Raw genomic sequence first — 20,787 nt, 5'->3', positions numbered from 1 at the left:
TTGGATACAACAGACTGAGTGCACACCCTTGTACATATTTCAAAAGGTCTGGTGATGATTATATTATTTTGCTGTTGTATGTGGACGACATGTTGGTAGCAGGCCCCAACAAAGATCATGTCCAAGGATTGAAGGCACAGTTGGCTAGGGAATTTGATATGAAGGACTTGGGACCAGCAAACAAGATTCTAGGAATGCAAGTTCACCGAGACAGAAGTAACAGAAAGATTGGCTTTCTCAGAAAAATTATTTGAAGAAAGTCTTGCAACGCTTCAACATGCAAGATAGTAAGCCAATGTCGACCCCTCTTCCTGTTAATTTCAAGTTATCCTCTGCGATGTGTCCTAGCAGTAAAGTAGAGAGGATGAAGATGTCTCGAGTACCATATGTATCAGCAGTGGAAAGTTTGATGTTCGCCATGATCTGTACAAGACCGGACATTGCTCAAGCAGTGGGAGCAGTTAGTCGGTATATGGCGAATCCTGGACGAGAGCATTGGAGCACTGTTAAGAGGATCCTTCGATACATTAAGGGTACCTCGAATGCTGTATTATGTTATGGAGGATCAGATTTTACACTCAGGGGCTATGTCGATTCAGATTATGCATGTGATCCTGATAATAGGAAATCTACTACTGGTTATGTGTTTACACTTGCAGGAGGAGCTGTAAGCTGGGTTTCAAAACTGCAGACAGTTGTGGCGTTATCTACAACAGAGGCAGAATACATGGCAGCTACTCAAGCTTGCAAGAAGGCAATATGGATCAAAATGTTATTGGAGAAGATCGGGCACAAACAAGAGAATGTTTCTTTGTTTTGTGATAGTCAGAGTGCCTTGCAGATCGCAAGGAATCCAGCCTTTCATTCCAGGACGAAACACATTGGAGTTCAATTTCACTTTGTACGGGAAGTAGTAGCAGAAGGAAGCGTGGATATGCAGATGATCCATACGAAGGACAACATAGCTGATTTTCTGACCAAGCCAGTAAACACTGATAAGTTTGAGTGGTGTAGATTCTCAAGTGGTCTAGCGGAAACGTAAGCAGCAGGGAATGGCAAGATTGAAAAGATGTGTGGAGATGTGTTTGATTCTCAATCAAATCTCCAAGTGGGAGAAATGTCGGCAAATATGATTGGTCAACAAAGGTAGGTTGGCAAAATAATTAAAATCTGCCGAAAAGGATTTTGCAGATGGAAGGAAAGTTCAGATAGATACGCGTTTTAAACGTGGTTTCACACTGACAAGGGACTCTATAAATAGAGCTCCCCCCTTCATTCTGAAACCATCCTTTCTTCGAGTTTTCTCTCATCTTATAAGCATTTGAGTGCTTAGTTCTATAATATTTGTGAGGTGTTTTGTTCTCCTGTATTAAGAGAGAGTGTGATCTCTTTGGAAACACAGTGAGTGAGTTGTACACTACAAAATATTATAGTAGAATTCTTTTCATCTTGCCCATGGTTTTTATCCTAATAATTTTTAGGGGGTTTTCCACGTAAATCTCGGTGTGCAATTTATTCTTTATTTTCGGGATTTATTATCTCAAATTCCGCACGTGGGACCAACAATATTCACTACAATTTAATCTTTTTCGAATTGAACTTATTAAATCGAATCTTATTTCAGATATATTTCGAATTGATTTGATTTAAAAAAATATGCCTACATAGACCCAAAACATTTTAACCAATAACGACGAGAGATCTTAAAACAGGACGACTCACCATTTGAGCGAGTTGAGATATTGTCAATATAATTAAACCCATTAATTTGGATTGAGATATTGTCAACTATTTGTGTAAAATAATACAAACACACACATGACACATTTATATGCAAATTAAATATTTAAAAATTCAGACTGTAGTTAGATAATTGAATAATAAATGTATAGATAGGAAATAATTTTAAAAATTATATTAAAAGTTATAAAATGTTGGATATTCAATTTTTGAATAACTTGAATAATTTTTTCAATAGTCTATTTAGGAAAAGCCACGTTTAACCAAAAAAATACCATTAAAGGTCTATTTTTTTTATATAAATAGTATGAATTTAGTAAAATATCATAAAATATATTCCATTTTCAATTACTTTTACTCTAAATTTTAAAAATAATCCTTTTAGTCAATGTTTGAAATCAAAATATGCTTTTCTTTTCTTTTCTTTTTTAATTAAAAAAATCTTTACAAGTTTTAAATTTGCACAAACTTGATGCGGGTCACCTTCCAATTCCATACGGCTATGCCTACAACAAAATGTGTAATTGGGCAACGAGAATTAATCTACTCGAAAATTTAAGATCGCGACAAAATCTCGATGTCGTATGATTTAAAAGATTGGAATTATATTTCATCACCATTAATTTTTTTTAACATACTGACAAATGGTCGATTTCATAACTATTGTTGAAACCAAATTATATATCATATTTGATTCTCACCACATCAGGATTATTAGTGTGAGAAAAATAATTGGTGTATTTATTCGGTTTGAAATTTTATCTTAATTTTCTAACTAATATCTGGTTCTCACATGTATTAGGAAAAAAAGAACAAAATAAAAATATCAGTAAAATAAAAATATAATTAATGTAACATGTACATCATTATATCCATCAATTAAAAATTCTTCAAAATATGTTTAAACTAGTATTTTTGTGACTAGTTAAATAGCACAAGTATATAATAGATTCTTTTTTCCAATAACAAGTATATAATTGAGTGTTTACCGCTTTACCATAAGTTATAATTGGTGAAAACTGCACAACTCAATTCTTTTAAGTTCAAGTGTCACGTTTCGACAATCATTGCTCAAGGACACTCTGTGCTCTCCGACAATTTTAGGCTATTCTAACAATGACAATTATTGCTTTCTAACAACTTCCAATAGTTGCACTCTCTGTAATATATGAGAATCGAACATGTAACTTTGATTATTATTTTTTTTTTGACAAGGAAAGCTTGTAACTTTTATTAACTGAAATTAATATCGTTAATTGCAAGACCAACCAGCCAAAACAAAAAGTCTCCGTCACCCAATAAAATGGGTTGGTGGAAGAACAAACAAGTTTTGCTAAAAAATGACCTATTTCAACATGGAGGTTATATATAATTCTGACATTAAAGACTGAATATCATAAGCACTCGAACTAGTATAACTAAGACCATCCCACTGCCTCATGACTACTTGCAATCCCAAAAGCGAACAATCCGGAGGCCCTATCGAATTGCTATTAGCTCCCCTATAACTATGCTTCTAGGCTTTGGTATGACACATCAGAAAGCCGCCACCATTTGGCGGTCACGAATAACTCCCCCTATGCCACAGTAATCACCTGTTTCCGGAAAGCTTGCGTCCACATCTACTCGAAGGTGATCAACAGAGGAGCTTGCCAATGTGCTTGAGAGGGCGCTGCAGTTGAAGTTCTAGAGATTGAGACGTTCTTCTGAGCTTGCTGATATTCCTCTACGAATCCAGCCACATCTGTATTCTGGCCTCCCATTTCACGGAGCTCACAGTTACGTACTCTCCAGACAGAATTCCTCTAGGCTCCTATTTGTACGTGTGATTGATCACTAGCCACGAACAAACCTCGTGCATGTCAAGTCTCTTGAATTTTGACCTTAGAGTTGGTATCGACCAATCACAGAATATATCCACTCCAAGACCGTTACCAGTACGCAAATAGAGGCCAGCTTCTAAAAGATCCCTACACCAAACCAGAGGTCGCCAGATAAAGGATGGCTTGTCGCCAGATAAAGGATGGCTTGTTCCCAATAGAAGCTTGCATTATATCCATATATTAAAAGTGGCGGACTTCAAGGACTCTCGCAACAAGTGTATCGGGATTTTATATAATTCTCGATACTTGTTTGGCCAAAAATGATTTGTTATCAAGTTTCCTGAATCCCATGTTAAGTTGATTAACTCAAACAAAAGACCTATTCTTCTGTAGTTTGTTAGGATATGTTTGTTTCCACCATTTTCTCTTCTAGTTGTTTACTAAGCTTGCTTAATACTGTTTTCCTGTATTAAGGTTATTTATAGCCATGTTCAACTCAAATAAACGTCATCATTGTTTTCACCAAATTGTTTGTTTATCTGTCTTTAATACTCAACAATTGCTATGAGAGCCGGGTTGTTTCATCTGTTGTGCAGTAGTTTTTTTGAGTGATCACGAAGAGAATGAGCGACGACAAGACTTTGACGACAATTCCTCATTTTTATGTTCATTATGATCATTGGAGTGAGGTGATGGAAAATTTGCTCAGAGCCAAGGATTTATGGATCTTGGTGGAGAAAGGGTTCAACGAACCTAAACCAGGAGCTCAATTAACTGAATCTTAGCAGAAGCAACTTGCGGAGGCTAGAATCAATTATCACAAGGTCAAACACTATCTCTTCCAGACTTTGGATTGTACTGTCTTTGAACAAATCTTGGACTGTCGTACATCCAAGATTATTTGGTATTCCATGAAGCTCAAGTTTTGAGGCAATACTAAGGTGAAGAAATCTCTTCTCAACTCTCTCAGAAGAGAATTCGAAGTTCTGGCTATGAAAAGAGATGATACAATCAAAGAGTATTTTGCAAGAGTCATGGCTGTCTTTAACAAAATGCGTAGCAATGGAGAAGAGATGCCCGACTCGAAGATTGTGGAGAAGATTCTACAGACCCTCACTGAGAAGTTTACCTATGTTGTGGTGTCTATCGAGGAAGTGAAAGATAGTGACAACATATCCATACATGAATTACAAAGTTCATTGGTGGTACATGAGAAAAAATTTCGACGGTTGAACAACGAGGATGATGATCAAGTTCTGAAGGTAGAGGACTGGTCTGGGTCAAGAGGCAGAGGAAGGGCATCTTCCAGAGGCAGGGGTCAAGGAAGAGGAATGACGCAGTTTAACAAAGCGGTTGTTAAATGCTATAAATTTCACAACTTGGGTCATTTCCAGTATGATTTCCCAGAATTGAACAAGGAGCCACATTATGCAGAAATAGAAGAGGAAGATGAATTATTATTGATGGCTTATGTGGACTTACATGAAGCCAAGAGAAGTGATGCGTGGTTCATAGACTCTGGTTGTTCAAACCATATGTGTGCTAATCAAGGTATGTTTACAAGCTTGGATACCACTCTTTGTCATACTGTTAAGCTTGGTAACAACACTAACATGAAAGTTGTTGGAAAAAGAGTTATCAAATTGAAATTGAAAAGAATTAACTATGTCATTGGTGATGTGTAGGATGTACCTAATCTTAAGAATAACCTCTTAAGAGTTGGGCAATTTCAAGAGAATGGATTGACAGTGATATTCAAGGATGATACATCCAACATTACCCATCCCCAGAGAGGCACAATAGTAGAATGCTTCATTAGCACAAACAAAATGTTTGTTCTGTTAAATGAAACTTCTAGAAAAAGTCTCTGAGGACAGATGTCTCATTATCAATACTAAAGATTAGTCTCACCTTTAACATCATCGTTATGGACATCTCAGTTACAAAGGACTTCACTCTCTACATTAATTTCAAGCAAATGGTGAGTGGATTGCCAAAAATCATAGTTTCCAATATCACTTGTGATGCATTTTTGAAAGAAAAACAACAACGTGTTCCTATTCCCAAAAGGAGTCAATGGAGAGCAAATGAGAGATTACAGCTAGTTCATGCAGACCTCTGTGGCCCCATTTCTCCAGCATCAAACATCCATAAGAGGTATTTACTGTGTCTTATTGATGATTTTTCAAGGAAAGCTTGAATATATTTTTTGGTAGAAAAATCAAAGGCTTTCTATCTGTTCAAATATTTCAAAATACTAGTTGAAAAGGAAACTGGAATGCCTATCAAGTGTTTGAGAACAGATGGAGGAGGAGAGTTTATCTACATAATTCAATGATTTTTGTTAGCAACATGTGGTAAAAAGGCAATTGACTGTAGCTTACACTCCACAACAAAACAGAGTGGCCGAACACAAGAATCGCACAGTGCTGAATTTGGTAAGAGCCATACTATCAGAGAGACAAGTGCCCAAAAATTTCTGGCCAGAAGCTATTCGATGGATAAATCATGTCTTAAATCGATCACCCACCATTGCTATAAAAGACATGACCCCATAAGAGGCATGTAGCAAGAAAAAGCCATCAGTGGAGCATTTTCGAGTGTTTGGTTGCATGGGACATGTCCATATACCAGATTCTAGGAGAATCAAGATTGACAATAAAAGTGTAAGTTGTGTATTACTTGGAGTTAGTGATGAAAACAAAAGGCTATAGAATGTTTGATACAACTGCCAAGAAAATTATTGTGAGCCGTGATGTAGTCTTTGATGAAGATCGTATGTGGGATTGGGATGCAAGCTATAAGAAAGAACAAACAATGGAATTAGAGTGAGAAGAAAACACTGAAAACACTCCAGATGTTGCAGAACAAAGTGTTGATGGAGCTGGAAGCTCATCAGAAGATGAAGAAGATTCGGTACCAGCTGATACTTCACCAACGACTGAAGAAGGATCAATAGCCAGGGAGGACAGACACAGACATCCTCCAATCTGGATGTCAGATTATACAGCTGGAGAAGGCCTATCTGAAGAAGATGAAGCAGCTTTGGCACTTATGGCATCATCTGATTCCTACAAATTTTGAAGAAAAAGTTAGAAACAAGAAACGGAAGCTGGCCATGGATGAGAAAATCAAGTCCATTGAAAAAACCAAACGTGGGAGCTAGTTGAACTACCTAGTAGAGCTAAGAAATTAGGAGTGAAATGGGTTTATAAAACCAAACTAAATGAACATGGAGAAGTGGACAAGTACAAAGCCAAACTAGTGGTGAAAGGCTACTCTCAACAATATGGAATTGACTACATAGAGGTATATGCTCATGTGGCTAGGATGGACACCGTAAGGATGATCATAGCTTCGGCAGCACACAGAGGTTGGAAGATATAACAATTAGATGTAAAATCTGCATTCTTGGACAGGGAATTGCAGGAAGCTATTTTTGTAGAACAACCAAAAGGATATGAGAAGAAAGGGAGTGAGCACATGGTATATAGATTACAAAAGGCTCTCTACTGGTCTAAAACAAGCACCTAGAGCTTGGTTTAGTCGAATTGAGTCCTATTTTATGACGAAGGCTTTGACAGGAGTCCAAGTGAACACACACTCTTTGTCAAGAAAAAGGGAGGTAACATTCTTATTGTTAGCATCTACGTTGATGACCTATTGTTCACTAGCAATGATAAAGAAATGGTGTGTGATTTCAAAAGCTCTATGAAAAAGGAGTTTGACATGACTGATTTAGGAAAGATGAGATTCTTTCTTGGAATTGAGGTCCTACAAAAGTCTAATGGCATTCTTATATGTCAAATGAAATATGCAGCTGAAGTCTTGAGTCGATTTGGTATGGAGGAGAGCAATTCTGTCTGAAATCCAATTGTTCCAGGGCAGAAGCTTGATAAAGATGAAGATGGGACTTTGATAGATGCAACTCAATACAAACCGATGGTAAGAAGCTTAATGTATTTGATAGCTACTTGACCTTATCTTATGTTTTATGTGAGTTTCATCAGTCGCTTCATGGCAAGACCTACACAACTACATTTTTCTATACCAAAAAGGATCCTGAGGTATTTAAAAGACACTGTGGATCATGGTGTGTTCTACAGAAGGGGAGGAACTAGTGACTTAGTGGCATTCACAGATAGTGACTATGCTGGAGATATAGGGGATAGTAAGAGTACTTCAGGATATGTGTTTATGATGTGTGGAGGAGCCGTAGCATGGTCTTCAAGGAAGCAGCCCATTGTTACCCTATCAACTACCGAGGATGAGTTTGTGGCTGCTGCTGTGTGTGCTTGCCAAGCCATTTGGATGAGAAGAGTTCTAAAAGAAATTGGTCATGTGCAAGATGATGGTTTGGTATTATGTGTGACAACACATCAACTATACTACATGGTCGTTCCAAACTCATACAAATAAGGTTTCATTTCCTTAGGGATCTTACAAAAGAAGGAGATGTTCAGTTGGTTTGGATTGGCACAAGGGATCGGCTTGCAGGCTCAATGACTAAACCTCTCGAATTTAGAAGACTTCCAAAGGATTCGTGAGAAGTTGGGGATATGTTCTGTTTCAATATTGAACTAATTAGTTCAAGGGAGGGATTGTTAAGTTGATTAAGTCAAATAAAAGACATATTCTTATGTAGTTTGTCAGGATATGTTTGTTTCCATCATTTTCTCTTCTAGTTGTTTACTAAGCTTGCTTAATAATGTTTTTCTGTTTTCCTGTAGTAAGGCTATTTATAGTCATGCTCTACTCAAATAAACGTCATCATTGTTTTCACCAAATTGTTGGTTTATCTATTTTTAATACTCAACATCCCATTCCTCCTTACATTTAGGGTTCGCGAAAGAAGTCACATGTTGTCCATTGCATTTTCTTCTTTTTCATTGTCCAAACCCAACCAAAAATTGCACACTCTCGTTCAATAGCTGTATGCATGCACATGTTGCTTAAGGGATGCAAAAGCACGACGTTGCATACGTGGGCCACATGTGATCTTGATTTTAATATCAATTCTAGATTAAACATTTATTGACTTACGGACAAATAAAATTAATAGTAACAGTACAACTCAAATATTTTAAAATATCCAGTAGCTCAAACACCACGTTTCGTTCACATTTCTGATATGGACAATTATTAGTTGACAACAAGGACGTTAAAAATTCATTCATACGTATGTATGTATATGTATTATATCATCAAGTATGAAACTTTTATAACAATCAATTTATGTTCCAAAAATATTTTCCCCAAATAACCATTTTTTCGATTTTTTCTAGAAGAAAAATATAATAAGATAAAAAATTTTAGTATAATATAACACTATTATATAATGAAAATTTATTGTATTTTAGATTATACTTTATTTTTAAATTTAATGTATATTGAAGTATTCCATGCCAAATTTTTTGATGACTCATTCATAAACTATAATTTAGCAATATTTTTGTAGCCCTTGCAAACATCATATAATTTAATAGTTTTATAAACATTGTATATGTTATAGGATATGATATAAATTTACATTTATTTATTTTTATAACATATAATCCCCACTCCACTGAGTTCCTTGTCATGTCAGCATAGGACAATGTAGATAATATATATATATATGATGAAGCATGGAGCTGCACAAAATTTACAAGTGACTTTTTATTTGTAAAAAGATCAATATTCAATATTTAATGAAAAGTTTTCATACTAAAGTTGAGACATTAAATCTAGTCCAAGATCTTGGTAATCCTATAAATGAGTAAAAAAAATGTTAACTTTTATTATATATATATCTCTGTGTGTGTGAGGGAGGGATATATATATATATATATATATATAAATGAGTAAAAAAAAGGTTAACTTTTAACCCCCCCTTCCCTCCCTCTCACACACACAGTTAGATATTTACCCTACATTTTATGTTATCTATACTTCACTTATGCGTAAAATACGTGTCAAATTTATTCAAAATCGAGTACAAATAACAAAAATTGAGTGCAAATATCAACTCATATATATACATGCACATATTTTTTTGTCGAAAACTTAATATTTAGCACTACCCTAAATAATTAAGACTCTATTTAAATCCTTCACAAATTAAAAGTTATAAGATTACTTGTGTTAAAAAAATCTAGAAAACCAGTAGATAAGATCTAATTAATTAATTTCTTTGAGCTTGTAATTTTATAAATATATAACTAATTTTTCGAAATAAAATTAGTCCGTAATAATATCGATTGATTGCATAACTCGGTGAAAGCTATTTCCACCTTTACTTTTATGATTTCAACACAATAAAGGTAAATATATATATATATATAAAAAATCTATATATATATATATATATTTAAAAAAATCTAATTAAGGTACGTAATTGCAAGAAATGCACACATTTATTATGAAGAAAAAAGTACTTACATGCATTAAAATTTTAAAGACGATGAAATCAAGCAACTATTTCGATTTTATTTTTATTTTCTTTCTAAAATATATTAGGCAAAATTTTATGTGAGACGATATCATGGATCGTATTTTGTGAGACAAATATCTTATTTGGGTCATTCATGAAAAAATATTACTTTTTATGCTAAGAGTATTACTTTTAATTGTGAATAACGGTAAGGTTGACCCGTCACACAGATAAAGATTCGTGAGACCGTCTTATAAGAAACCTACTCAATATATTAAATCATTTAGTCATATTTTTAATCTAACTCTGAAATTCCAATTAGCATAAAATAGTTTTATTTTACGTGAAATTCTAATATATATGAGAAGCTATTCCTTGTGTTTTTCATCACCATTACATCACTTTTTGTTAGTCGTATAATATATCGACCTCTGTCAAATTCAAATAATATGATACAAATTAAATTAGATCTGCCAATTTTTTGTGGGCCTCGAGAAAGATTCATTGTTTCCTCTGTCATGAGTGCATGAACTCCACGTTTTAATACAATTATTTTCACCATAAAATACTCATACTTATTGTCGGGATGTCAATAATATCGAGTACCCATAAAATGGTATTATATTGGATAAATTCATACTATATAGTATCACGATAAATTTTTATAGGATAATTTTTAAAAACTACCAGTTTAAGTAAGTTTCATTTATATATATATATATATATATATAAAAGAGCGAGAGAAGGTCAACAGTGTCATTCGTCACAATAACTTTCGATCATTTTTCGACATCAGTATCAACATATCGATAGAAAAAACTAAAATCATAAAATATACAAAATATTATACTAAAACTTTAAACTAAACTGTAACATAAAAAAATCGTAAATTACAAATAAAAGTTAGAAACCTACTTGTTTGATGATACTTACTGCCCTTTTAAGTTAACACCCCATGTCGATGAGACCTCATCTAATGGTTAAGGTTCTCGTTCATGTTCGAGTCCCGTTGATAGTGTATAGCTTTTAAATTTATTTAAGTAGATTTAGTTATTTATTTGTCTGGGATAAGAAAGTTTTGAGTCCATGCTCAAATTGTATTTGTCGTATAATACGTCACAATTTTGGATATTTTCATCATTTTATCAAAAGTTTGGGACGAGATTTTGGGTCGGGATGTAATTATATTAAACCCTTCTTTTACTAGAAAATTATACATATTGTGGTGGTATCATAGCAATATCTAAACTCAAATATAATTTTTTAGAAAATTAATAAGCCCCAAAAAATCTTAAGAGAGAAGACACCGAAAAATCCAAGCTTTGGTTATCCCCAGAAACGATGAGCTGGGAGCTACGTGGGATCAAAAAGTGCAACGAAAAAAGAGAATTTTATCAGAGGTGCAGGCCGCACTAGCAGACACATGGGCCCCAAATCATGACTGTTTCCACCATCTTTGTCACCCCATTATCTATTTTTTTTCACCCCGAAAACATTTCCATAATCCTATCTTTGGCCTTGCATTTCCTTTCTTCTCCACTGTTTTCTTGAGATTTTATATGTAATGGAACCGATTCTTGGTTTACTCGGATCAGGGGGTGGTGGAGGCGGTGGTGGGATTGGAGGGTTGAATGAGAAGACTGCTTTGAATACTTCAAAAATGGAAAAAGATTACATGGGCATACAGAAGGAGGCTGAGCTTGAGCTGGGTTTATGTCTGAGTCTCGGTGGCGGCGGTGGTGCTGGAGGGGTGAAGGGGAAGGGTTCTGCTGCAGCATGGGGTGAATATGGGAGAATATTGACGGCAAAAGATTTCCCAAATGGATTTTGTGCTGGCACAAAGAGGGAACGAGCTGTTGCTGATTCAGATGTCGAAGCTGGAACTGCTGCTTCAACTGGTGTTAGGTTACACTTCTTTCGCCAAAAGAATTGATTTTTCGAAGTTCTTTCTGTTGCGAAATTCATTTCTTTTTCTTGTTTTTTGTGGGTTTTTGTTTGTTTTTCATGTTTAATTTTATCTTAGTTCTTGCTAATTCTGACAGTGTTTGTTTGTTTCCAAAATCTTTGGTATACAAGATTAAGATACATTGGATCATGTTTATATTTATGATATCTGAATCTGCCCCAAATCTTTGGTTAATTTTGTATATTTTTTGTTAAATTAGCTGTTTGATATAATTTCTTGGAAAAGTTTCCTCCTTCTATATGATATGAGAGATATTACTTCCTTTTTTGCATGAGTGTGTTGGTTTCTTTCTTCCTGAAAAGGCCCATTGTAGTACTCAGCGGTCTTTGATCCATTGATGATTAATCATTATGTTTGGAGTTACTTTTTCCATTTTTCACATTATCGTGTCTCCTCCAATTTTCTCTGTTTGAGCATTACTTTTTTGTTTAACACACACACATATTCTGCTAATTTGGGTCGGATTATTTGATCATTATGCATTTTGTAAATTGGGCTAGTTTGGGTCGGATTATTTGATCAACTTTTGCTATAGGCCCACCCGTGTTTACTATATTGAGTGAATATATATTTTTGAACCAAGTATTGAGTTAATTTGATATGATTTATTATGTGCACTCAATCTTTTGCCTATTTCATTCACCAAGTCTAATTGGCACATTGTTTCCTTTTTAAGTAGTCAGGTTGTGGGATGGCCTCCTATAAGGGCATACAGGATGAATACATTGGTTAACCAAGTGAAGAATTCGAGCATCGAAGAAGATAAGGGAGTTGGTGGGAACGAAAAAAATGAGAACTCAAAGAAGAAGATCAATCATGGAAGCAACAAGAATGACACCTGCACTAAAGAAAGAATTCATCCGTGGTTCGTTAAGGTTAATATGGATGGATTGCAAATCGGAAGGAAAGTGGACTTGAATGCTCATACGAGCTATGAAATGCTAGCCAAAACATTGGAGGATATGTTCTTCACTCCGGCCTTGAATATTAGTGAGTTCTCTTACCGCTATGTGTTGAGAACTGTTTTTATATAAAAAAAAAAAAATAGAGCTCATGTGAGATGATCGAAGAGGTAGCTTGCATTACGCATAGAACCCATGTATCATTTTAATATGCTTAACACTTAATCAAAACTCAATGAGTTAAAACTCGCCTATACTTTAAATTTGTGGGTGCACCCCTCTACCAATAATTTTTATACGTGCCTTTATATGAAATTATTCAAAAGTTAAAGTTCTCAAAGTTGATATCGTTGTTTTAGCCTATCTTAACGCATGAGTTGTGATTGTAATTTACTCTTGGATGGGTGATTATGATATGTCACGTTTCCGATTCATATTAGGACTTATCATCAATGAAGCATATGATTTACGTAATCTGCTTGTTAAGCAAAGCCAAGAGCTACAAATATGGATTAAGGATTATTCAAGTGATATGAGTGACTGTATTGTGGATTTGATTGGTTTTTATTGTACTTCCTTGAGGTATTGTGGTTATGGTGAAAGGGCCGGGGTCCCTCGAATTACTGACGTTGTGATTGTGGTATCAGATGGTGGAAATGATCAAACAATACAACCTCCTAAGCTTTTGGATGCAACATCTGAGTTCGCGCTCACATATGAAGATAAAGAAGGTGACTGGATGCTTGTGGGAGATGTTCCTTGGGGGTATGTTGCATCATTATCATTAACAGTTTGTCGAGCTCGAGTTCATTACAACGTTTTTTATTTCGAAATTGAACAAGTTGATGAATTTCACTGCCTAGCGTGGCAACTGATGCTACACTTAGTCTCACTTTTATTTTGATTTTTATTTTTAATTTAGGATGTTTATGAACACCTTGAAAAGACTCAAGATCATGAGAACTTCGGATGCTAAAGGACTTGGTATGCAAGAAAACTTTTCATTAACTAAATTTTGTGAATTCTGATATTCGAAATCCATTCTCTTACATACATCGGTGTAGCGATCAAATAAATGGTGTATATATGTATATATATCTACAGCTCCAAAATTCCAAGAAAGGAATGAGATACAAAAGGCCAGACAATATAAGAGGTAATGACACCTTAAATGGAGAGAATGAAGGTTAGAGATGTGCTTCAAATTACTATTATTTTCTTTATTTGTTTTTTCATATAATCTTTGTGATTGCCTATATATTAATCTAATCTTTTAAGCCGCGAAACTTGAATTCCCGGAATTTTCTTGTACAACATTTTCACTAAATATGAAGTTTCTTGTTGTGTAAATATGAAGATGTTTAATTCATATTTGTTGTGTCTCAATTTTCTCGAAGCCGTGTATTTTACTAATTATTTTACTAATAATTTATCTACGTATTCTGTTTGGTGCAAATGCAAACCATAAAACTTGTGTTGTTTAGGAGTAAAAAGAAAAAAAAAATCCAACTAGTTTCTTATTTTTATTATTTTTTTAACGTGTTACATGGATATGACGTCGAACTTATCAGCATTTTGATGAAAAATTTTATCATGTAAAAACTAATTTGGACGAGTTACATAAACAAAGCTAACACTGTTTTAACAACATTTTAGATTAAATGTCTTCTTGTGAATCAAGCAGTTGATCCATTATCATCTGACGAAAAAGATTATAGACTTTTTTGGAATTTTTACCATTTTATTGAAAATATTAACGTTGGACTTGACCACAAATCACCAGGCCGGCGATGGATTTTGGGACAGACTGTTGATATGTGATTGGGTTGATTTTTTTTTTCTTCATTTTATTTTGTCGTAATGTTGACAGTGACGTAGCCAACAATTCTCAATGTTATGACAAATTTAGATGACGAATTCCACTAATCTATATATATATAGATATATATATATATATATATATATATATATATATGCGTTTATAGGATTCAAATCTAACGATCGACATTTTGAATATGATAGTCGTTTCCAAATACAGATGTTGTTACTGTAATGTCATAATATTTTATGAAAAATCGTACACTTTGGTTGTGCGCATGAACTCTGACATTTAAACAGATTGATAAAGCTATTAATTTTTTTTAATCCGAAATCAACTTGGCTCTGCTTTTCAATGAATGTGATGAAAATCTCCAGAAAAATGCCATCAAACAGTCTAACTGATTTAGTAATGCAGACTCATAAGTGATATTCTATCAGTAGCCTTTTCTATCAGTTAGCTTCCATAAGTTATACTTAGATATCGATTGGGATTCGAAATATCAGTTTTGCTGCAAGAAATCATTTACACATAAATGATCAGTTTTCTCATTAATTCAGTTCGGTTTTGCTCTATAAATTATTAACTCAGTAACCTTGTTAATTCACAAAAACATAATTGATCTAACAAAATGTATCATCACACATATGCATTTTTTTATATAATAAATTTACACTTCTCGATCTTCTGATAATTTTGCATTTCCCACCCAAAAAATGCAACAAATCACCTTATTTTTGCAACTAAATTAATTTTTTTTAGAAAAACCATTATTATTACCATTAAAATTATCATTATTGTTATTTTAATTTCGTATAATTTTATAAGAATAAAGGCGACGACGTAATACTTTATTTCACATAAGTAAAAAGTTAATATTATTCAAATAGATTTATAATGAGACATACTAGAGTTCATGTTAATCATTTTCATAAAATAGAAATACGAGTTAGTCATTTTTATAAAATGAGATTTTCATAAAATAAAGAAGAATATGAAGTTTTATTATAATAAGTTTTTTTTAAAAAAATTATTTTTGTAAAATCGAATTTGACAAGTCTTGAATTTTTATGAATCAAGTCTAAAACTTACGGTTCCGTGAAAGACATTTAGATTAAGACGTGTGCTATTTATTATATTATTATTTTGGACATAATCAAGATTTGTATAAAATACATTTTCCATTTATTTAATTTTTTAAATAAAATTGTGATTTTCGTCATAAAATTCTATTTTCTCTGGTTTTGACTTTTGACTTAAAGCTCACGTGTTTTTGGAATTGGATATATATTCTGGTAAAGAAAATATTTAGCAGAAGCCGACAAGCCGCTAAGGATTTTATCTATTATATGTACTGGTGGACATTGGAAAACAAAAAGAGTAGATTTTTTGTGAGACGATTTCACATATTTTTATCTGTAATACGGGTCAATCTTACTGATATTCACAATAAAAAGTAATTCTCTTAGCGTAAAAAGTAATATTTTTCATGGATGATCCAAATAGAGATCCATCTCACAAAAATGACCCGTGAGACCGTTTCACACAAGTTTTTGCCAAACCAAAGTGGAGAATGAAGAACTCTTTAAAAATTTTAATTAATAATAATAATATAATAAATTTTTAAGAAACAACTAATTAGAATTTCATCAAAAAAAATATTAAAATTCAATATAGTTTAGTCCTATGGTTTGTTTTTATATACTAAAAGTAATTATCATAATCAAATATAATAATAATAATGCTTTGATACCAGTAAGATACAATTCAAGATTATTGATTTTTAGGCTTAAATATTTTTTATAGACTTTATAAAATTTAGAAAATACTTAACAGCTTAGCATATCCTTATTTCAGCTATAATACTGTGCAAATATGATTGGATTACGTAAAAGTCTTGGAAAGATCCCTCACGGAAACTGTAGGGGTCCGGCTTGTTGGTAGTCAAACTTGGCGTGTCTCACTTTATTTTATGACGTGGAATGTGAACCAGGTAAATCTTCGAAGAAATACAACATTCTGCAAATAATATCAGTCAGGTAAATCATATTAGGGAAGCCTGTGTGATAAGTCCGTCCGAGAAGATGTTGGTAGATAGAATTAAACTCCTGACCATTGGTCGAACAATCACCTACTCTACCAACTCGTACGTACACCTTCTTGAAGTGAGTGTATCACCGACTTTATACTGAGTAGAGGAGCATGAATGCGGTGAGAAATTTCTTCCACAACATTTTTCAATACTATTCTGATTATTTTTGAGTTTTCGTCTGCTAAGTATTCAAAATTTATTTTGGTGTAATGAGTTGATATATATTTTTTTATTTCAGTACAATTTCGTCGAAAATACCGACTTGATATCATGAGTGCTGACATTACATCGGAAATTAAATGTTCAAATCATTTTTTAGCAAAACGAGGGAATTAATGGATCAAAAAAGTTATTTTGTTCAGCATGCATCACAATTTTAGTTCAAGTTATTTTTTTTTACATGTCGTTCATGTGCATAATATAAGAATAAAACCCCCTTTTCATCACCTTCATACAGCGAACCAGACTTCGGACACAAATTTCTATCACGTTTTTTTTGTCAATGACCTTTTTTTCAAATGGTCATAATAATAATAATAATAATAATAATAATAATAATAATAAATCTAAAAATTTTGTTATGAAATTTGTAACACATTTAGAATGGAAAAAAATTCTTAAATTCTTGAAATAGGGGACCAAATTTTCGATACTTGTTACTTATGAGTACTGGAGAAAATATCAATTGCCATTTGTAAAGTTTTGGAGTCAAATCTCGTGAGTATATATACTTCTATATAGAAATTTCGAGTTCAAATTAATTTCGTGAATAAGGAAATATATACCGATTAGACGACTCGATCGACTACAAATTAACTAAAACTAGCTCGGATGAACGTATAATTAATAAATGAATCCATTCATAAAAAAGTTTATAATATAAAATTTATATTTAATTGCAAACACGTTTTTTTTAAATAAAAAAACTACATGAATTATGTTATATTCAACATCGCCATGCTAACATAATTAATACGTATTATATTTAGAATTTGGATTCTAGCTAGTATTTAGAAATTGATAAAGTATGTATATATATATATATATATATATATATATATATATATATATATTAATTTCTAGCCGCAAATAACCTATAATTTCTTCAAAATATAAACTAATTAAATTCAAAAGTGATATATTTTTAAATTCTTTTATTAGAGACATTAAACATTTTGTAATCAGAGAGTTGGCCAAATTTTGTGGCTAGATCGAAAAATGTCGCTACTAACTTTACTGGTACAAAAATTGTAACAATTTATTTGTATTTTTTCTACTAAATTACAATTTTTTTTGTCATAACTTTTTTGAAAAAAATATTTCCTCCAAAATTTGCAGTGGTCAAATTGCAATCAACTTCTACTAACTCCCTCCACTTTTTCTCCTATAAATTCTAATCACACCTCGACTACTTCATCATCTCCTTTCAAGCCAATTCTTAGTATATCATCAACCTTTTGTATCTATACGCTCTTTCTTTTCGAGCTCGAAAACATGACCGTCGTCGAATATGCTGATGAAATCAAAGTTCAGGTCTCCCCTAAGAGGATGTTCAAAGCATTGATAACCGATGCTCATCACCACAGCTTACCAAAAATAATCCCTCGTATCTTCAAAAGCATCGACATTCTCGAAGGGGAAGGTGGCGCCGCTGGATGCATTAGGAAAATAAGTTTCTCCGATGGTAACATTATTAAATTTCGATTTTTTTTTTTCGATAAATGTTAGAAATCCATTGCAAGCATGCACGTACATATATAAAATAAATGTATTTAACATTATAACCACTTAAGAAAAAATATTATCCATTATATTTTAGCAATGTTTTCCAAAAGGTTCTTTAGCAAAAATGTAAAAAATAACAATCAAATGATAATTGAGGAATTAGTAAATACTAATGTATGCACATTGTATCGATCTTTATGTGACAGCGATTCCTTTCACTCACTTGAAAGACAAGATGGCAGTCGTAGACACCGAAAACCTACAGGCCAAGATCAATCTCTTCGAGGGACCGATGCTCGGGGAGAAGATGGAGTCGATATTTTCCGAGAAGTGGTTCGTGGGTTCCGGCAATGTCGACGGATGCATCATAAAGTGGAAGCATCATCTGCACTTGAAGCCTGGCCACACCCATGTCTCAGAGGAAGAATTCAAGGGAGTAACAGAATTTAGCACGACATTCTTAACCTCTGCTGAGGCATATCTTGTGGCTCATCCTGATGTATGTGCGTAGAGAAATCAAACTTTCCAAGCATACATACCAAATAAGGAAAAATATCTTTGGTAATGTATATTTGTTTCTTTTCGATTTCAGTCATCTACGTAGTCAAATTTCATTCTGAGTCTGTTGTCATCTTTAATTTTGTGTGGTTTTGATCTTTTTTTCGATTTCAGTCATCTACGTAGTCAAATTTCAATCTTAGTCTGTTGTCATCTTTAATTTTTTGTGGTTTTGATCTTTTTTTCGATGTGACGCTGACATGTACAATGTCACGCCAGCTTTACCAATGAAAAAAATACTAAAATTGCCAAAATGTAAAAGATACGGGACTAATATACGAGTATGACAATGTAGATGACAAAAATTGCAATTACATAAATTACAATTTCCCTGTTAAATAAAAAAAACCCTATAAAAGGGAGTGTGGGATGTGGGCTTTTGGTTTTTATTTTTTCTACGTGAGCTTGTATTGTGATATTTTGTTTATAGCACACTTTTCTATCCTTAAATTTAATTTTTCTACGGTCTTACAAAGAAACCATATGCACCAAAAAAAAAAAAAAAAAACCAAAATATTAAAATTCATAAACTTTATGACGTTACTCATATACAATGTAATGTAACATTAAAAGGAACTATATATATCACGTAATTTATTAGAAAAATATCATTAAAAGTGGCTAATTTGTCCCGAATTTATTAATTTCCCAAACCTCGTCTAAATAATGTCGTATCATATGTGAAAAAAAAAATGTCAAATCACTCACTTTTAGAAAAAATATTGGATTCGAATATATATATATAAGTTTATATACAGACTCTTTCTGGAGCCTTTTCCCTAACAGACTTCTTTGATGCGCCATTATTCAAATCATATCACTCATCAGTTGGAACGAAGGAGCACATCGAATAAGAAGGATCAAGTCGGAACACAATTCTTAGCAAAAGATGCAATAGGAAGCATATATTAATACAAACCGAGTCATAGAAAACATAAAATAATTGATCCAATTTTAACACATACCCAAATTGTTTAAAACAATATATAATTCCACTTAACGTAATTCAAAGGTGCGGTTTCAAAATTGATCGAAGATTGGATGAATTGTTAACCAAACTAGGACAGGACTTGGACACGGTTTAGGAAGGAACTCAAGTTGGTCTTGGGTGTGATTTTCGTTAGGATACCGTTTTTCTCATGTCCAAAACGCAGCGAAAGTTTTCATATTTTATTTTGACGTTTAAAATATACTTTGGACACTCGTATGGTTTAAATAAAATAAACATTCAAAGGATATTTAGTAATATACCTTTAGTGAATTAATTCACTCGGCTCCAGCTATTTCGGTATTTGCGGATATAGCTCTTGTTAAATTTCCCTACGATCTTTCTTCAAGAAATCCTAATCCGATCCACGACTGGAATATTTGTTCATCTTCTAACTTATACTAGAAAGTATAGAAGATATTTTGTATTTGACATCAAGAGAACAAAATTGGTTCAAAACTGTTTGAGGGCACACAAATTGCCTATGGAATTGGAGACTTTCTCCTTTATTCTTTCTACGAAAGCTTCTGTCATATTCCATCATCACCAAGGCAATACATATTTTATTATTTCAAATAATGATCATTTCCTTAATTAATCACATTAATTAAGTAATTAGAATTCAGTAAATCTTATGTCTCTCGAAAATAGCATACTCATAATCATGCAATATTATTTTTTCTTTGTGTGCAATTTTTAATTATGGCATCATGAATATTTTCATATTACATAAATCAATATCATATTTAATTAAAAAAACTT

General features: G+C 33.0%; 1 protein-coding gene and 1 long non-coding RNA gene across 3 annotated transcripts; both read left to right on the top strand.

The window, feature by feature from the left end:
* The first annotated feature begins 11,337 nt into the window (after positions 1-11,337).
* On the top strand, positions 11,338-14,212 carry LOC142547668 (auxin-responsive protein IAA13). 2 transcript variants are annotated; one of them, XM_075656055.1, is made up of 5 exons: positions 11,338-11,880; positions 12,618-12,931; positions 13,491-13,608; positions 13,766-13,827; positions 13,948-14,212. In XM_075656055.1, the coding sequence occupies exons 1-5, from the start codon at positions 11,540-11,542 to the stop codon at positions 14,001-14,003; spliced, it is 891 nt and encodes a 296-aa protein (XP_075512170.1). In that variant the 5' UTR covers positions 11,338-11,539; the 3' UTR covers positions 14,004-14,212. The 2 variants fall into 2 exon arrangements, with proteins under 2 accessions (XP_075512170.1, XP_075512171.1); XM_075656056.1 differs by having other exon boundaries at positions 11,350-11,880; positions 12,621-12,931.
* A 3,924-nt stretch (positions 14,213-18,136) lies between these two features.
* LOC142545017 (uncharacterized) lies at positions 18,137-19,065 on the top strand. The gene is made up of 2 exons (XR_012820196.1): positions 18,137-18,438; positions 18,686-19,065. It is a non-coding gene; the product is annotated as an uncharacterized LOC142545017 (long non-coding RNA).
* Positions 19,066-20,787: the final 1,722 nt, after the last annotated feature.

The sequence above is a fragment of the Primulina tabacum genome, chromosome 5 (genome assembly GCF_025594145.1).
Source record: "Primulina tabacum isolate GXHZ01 chromosome 5, ASM2559414v2, whole genome shotgun sequence".
Lineage (NCBI taxonomy): Eukaryota > Viridiplantae > Streptophyta > Magnoliopsida > Lamiales > Gesneriaceae > Primulina > Primulina tabacum.
Note: the sequence above shows the minus strand (reverse complement) of the source record. Positions and strands in the feature narration are given on the sequence as shown.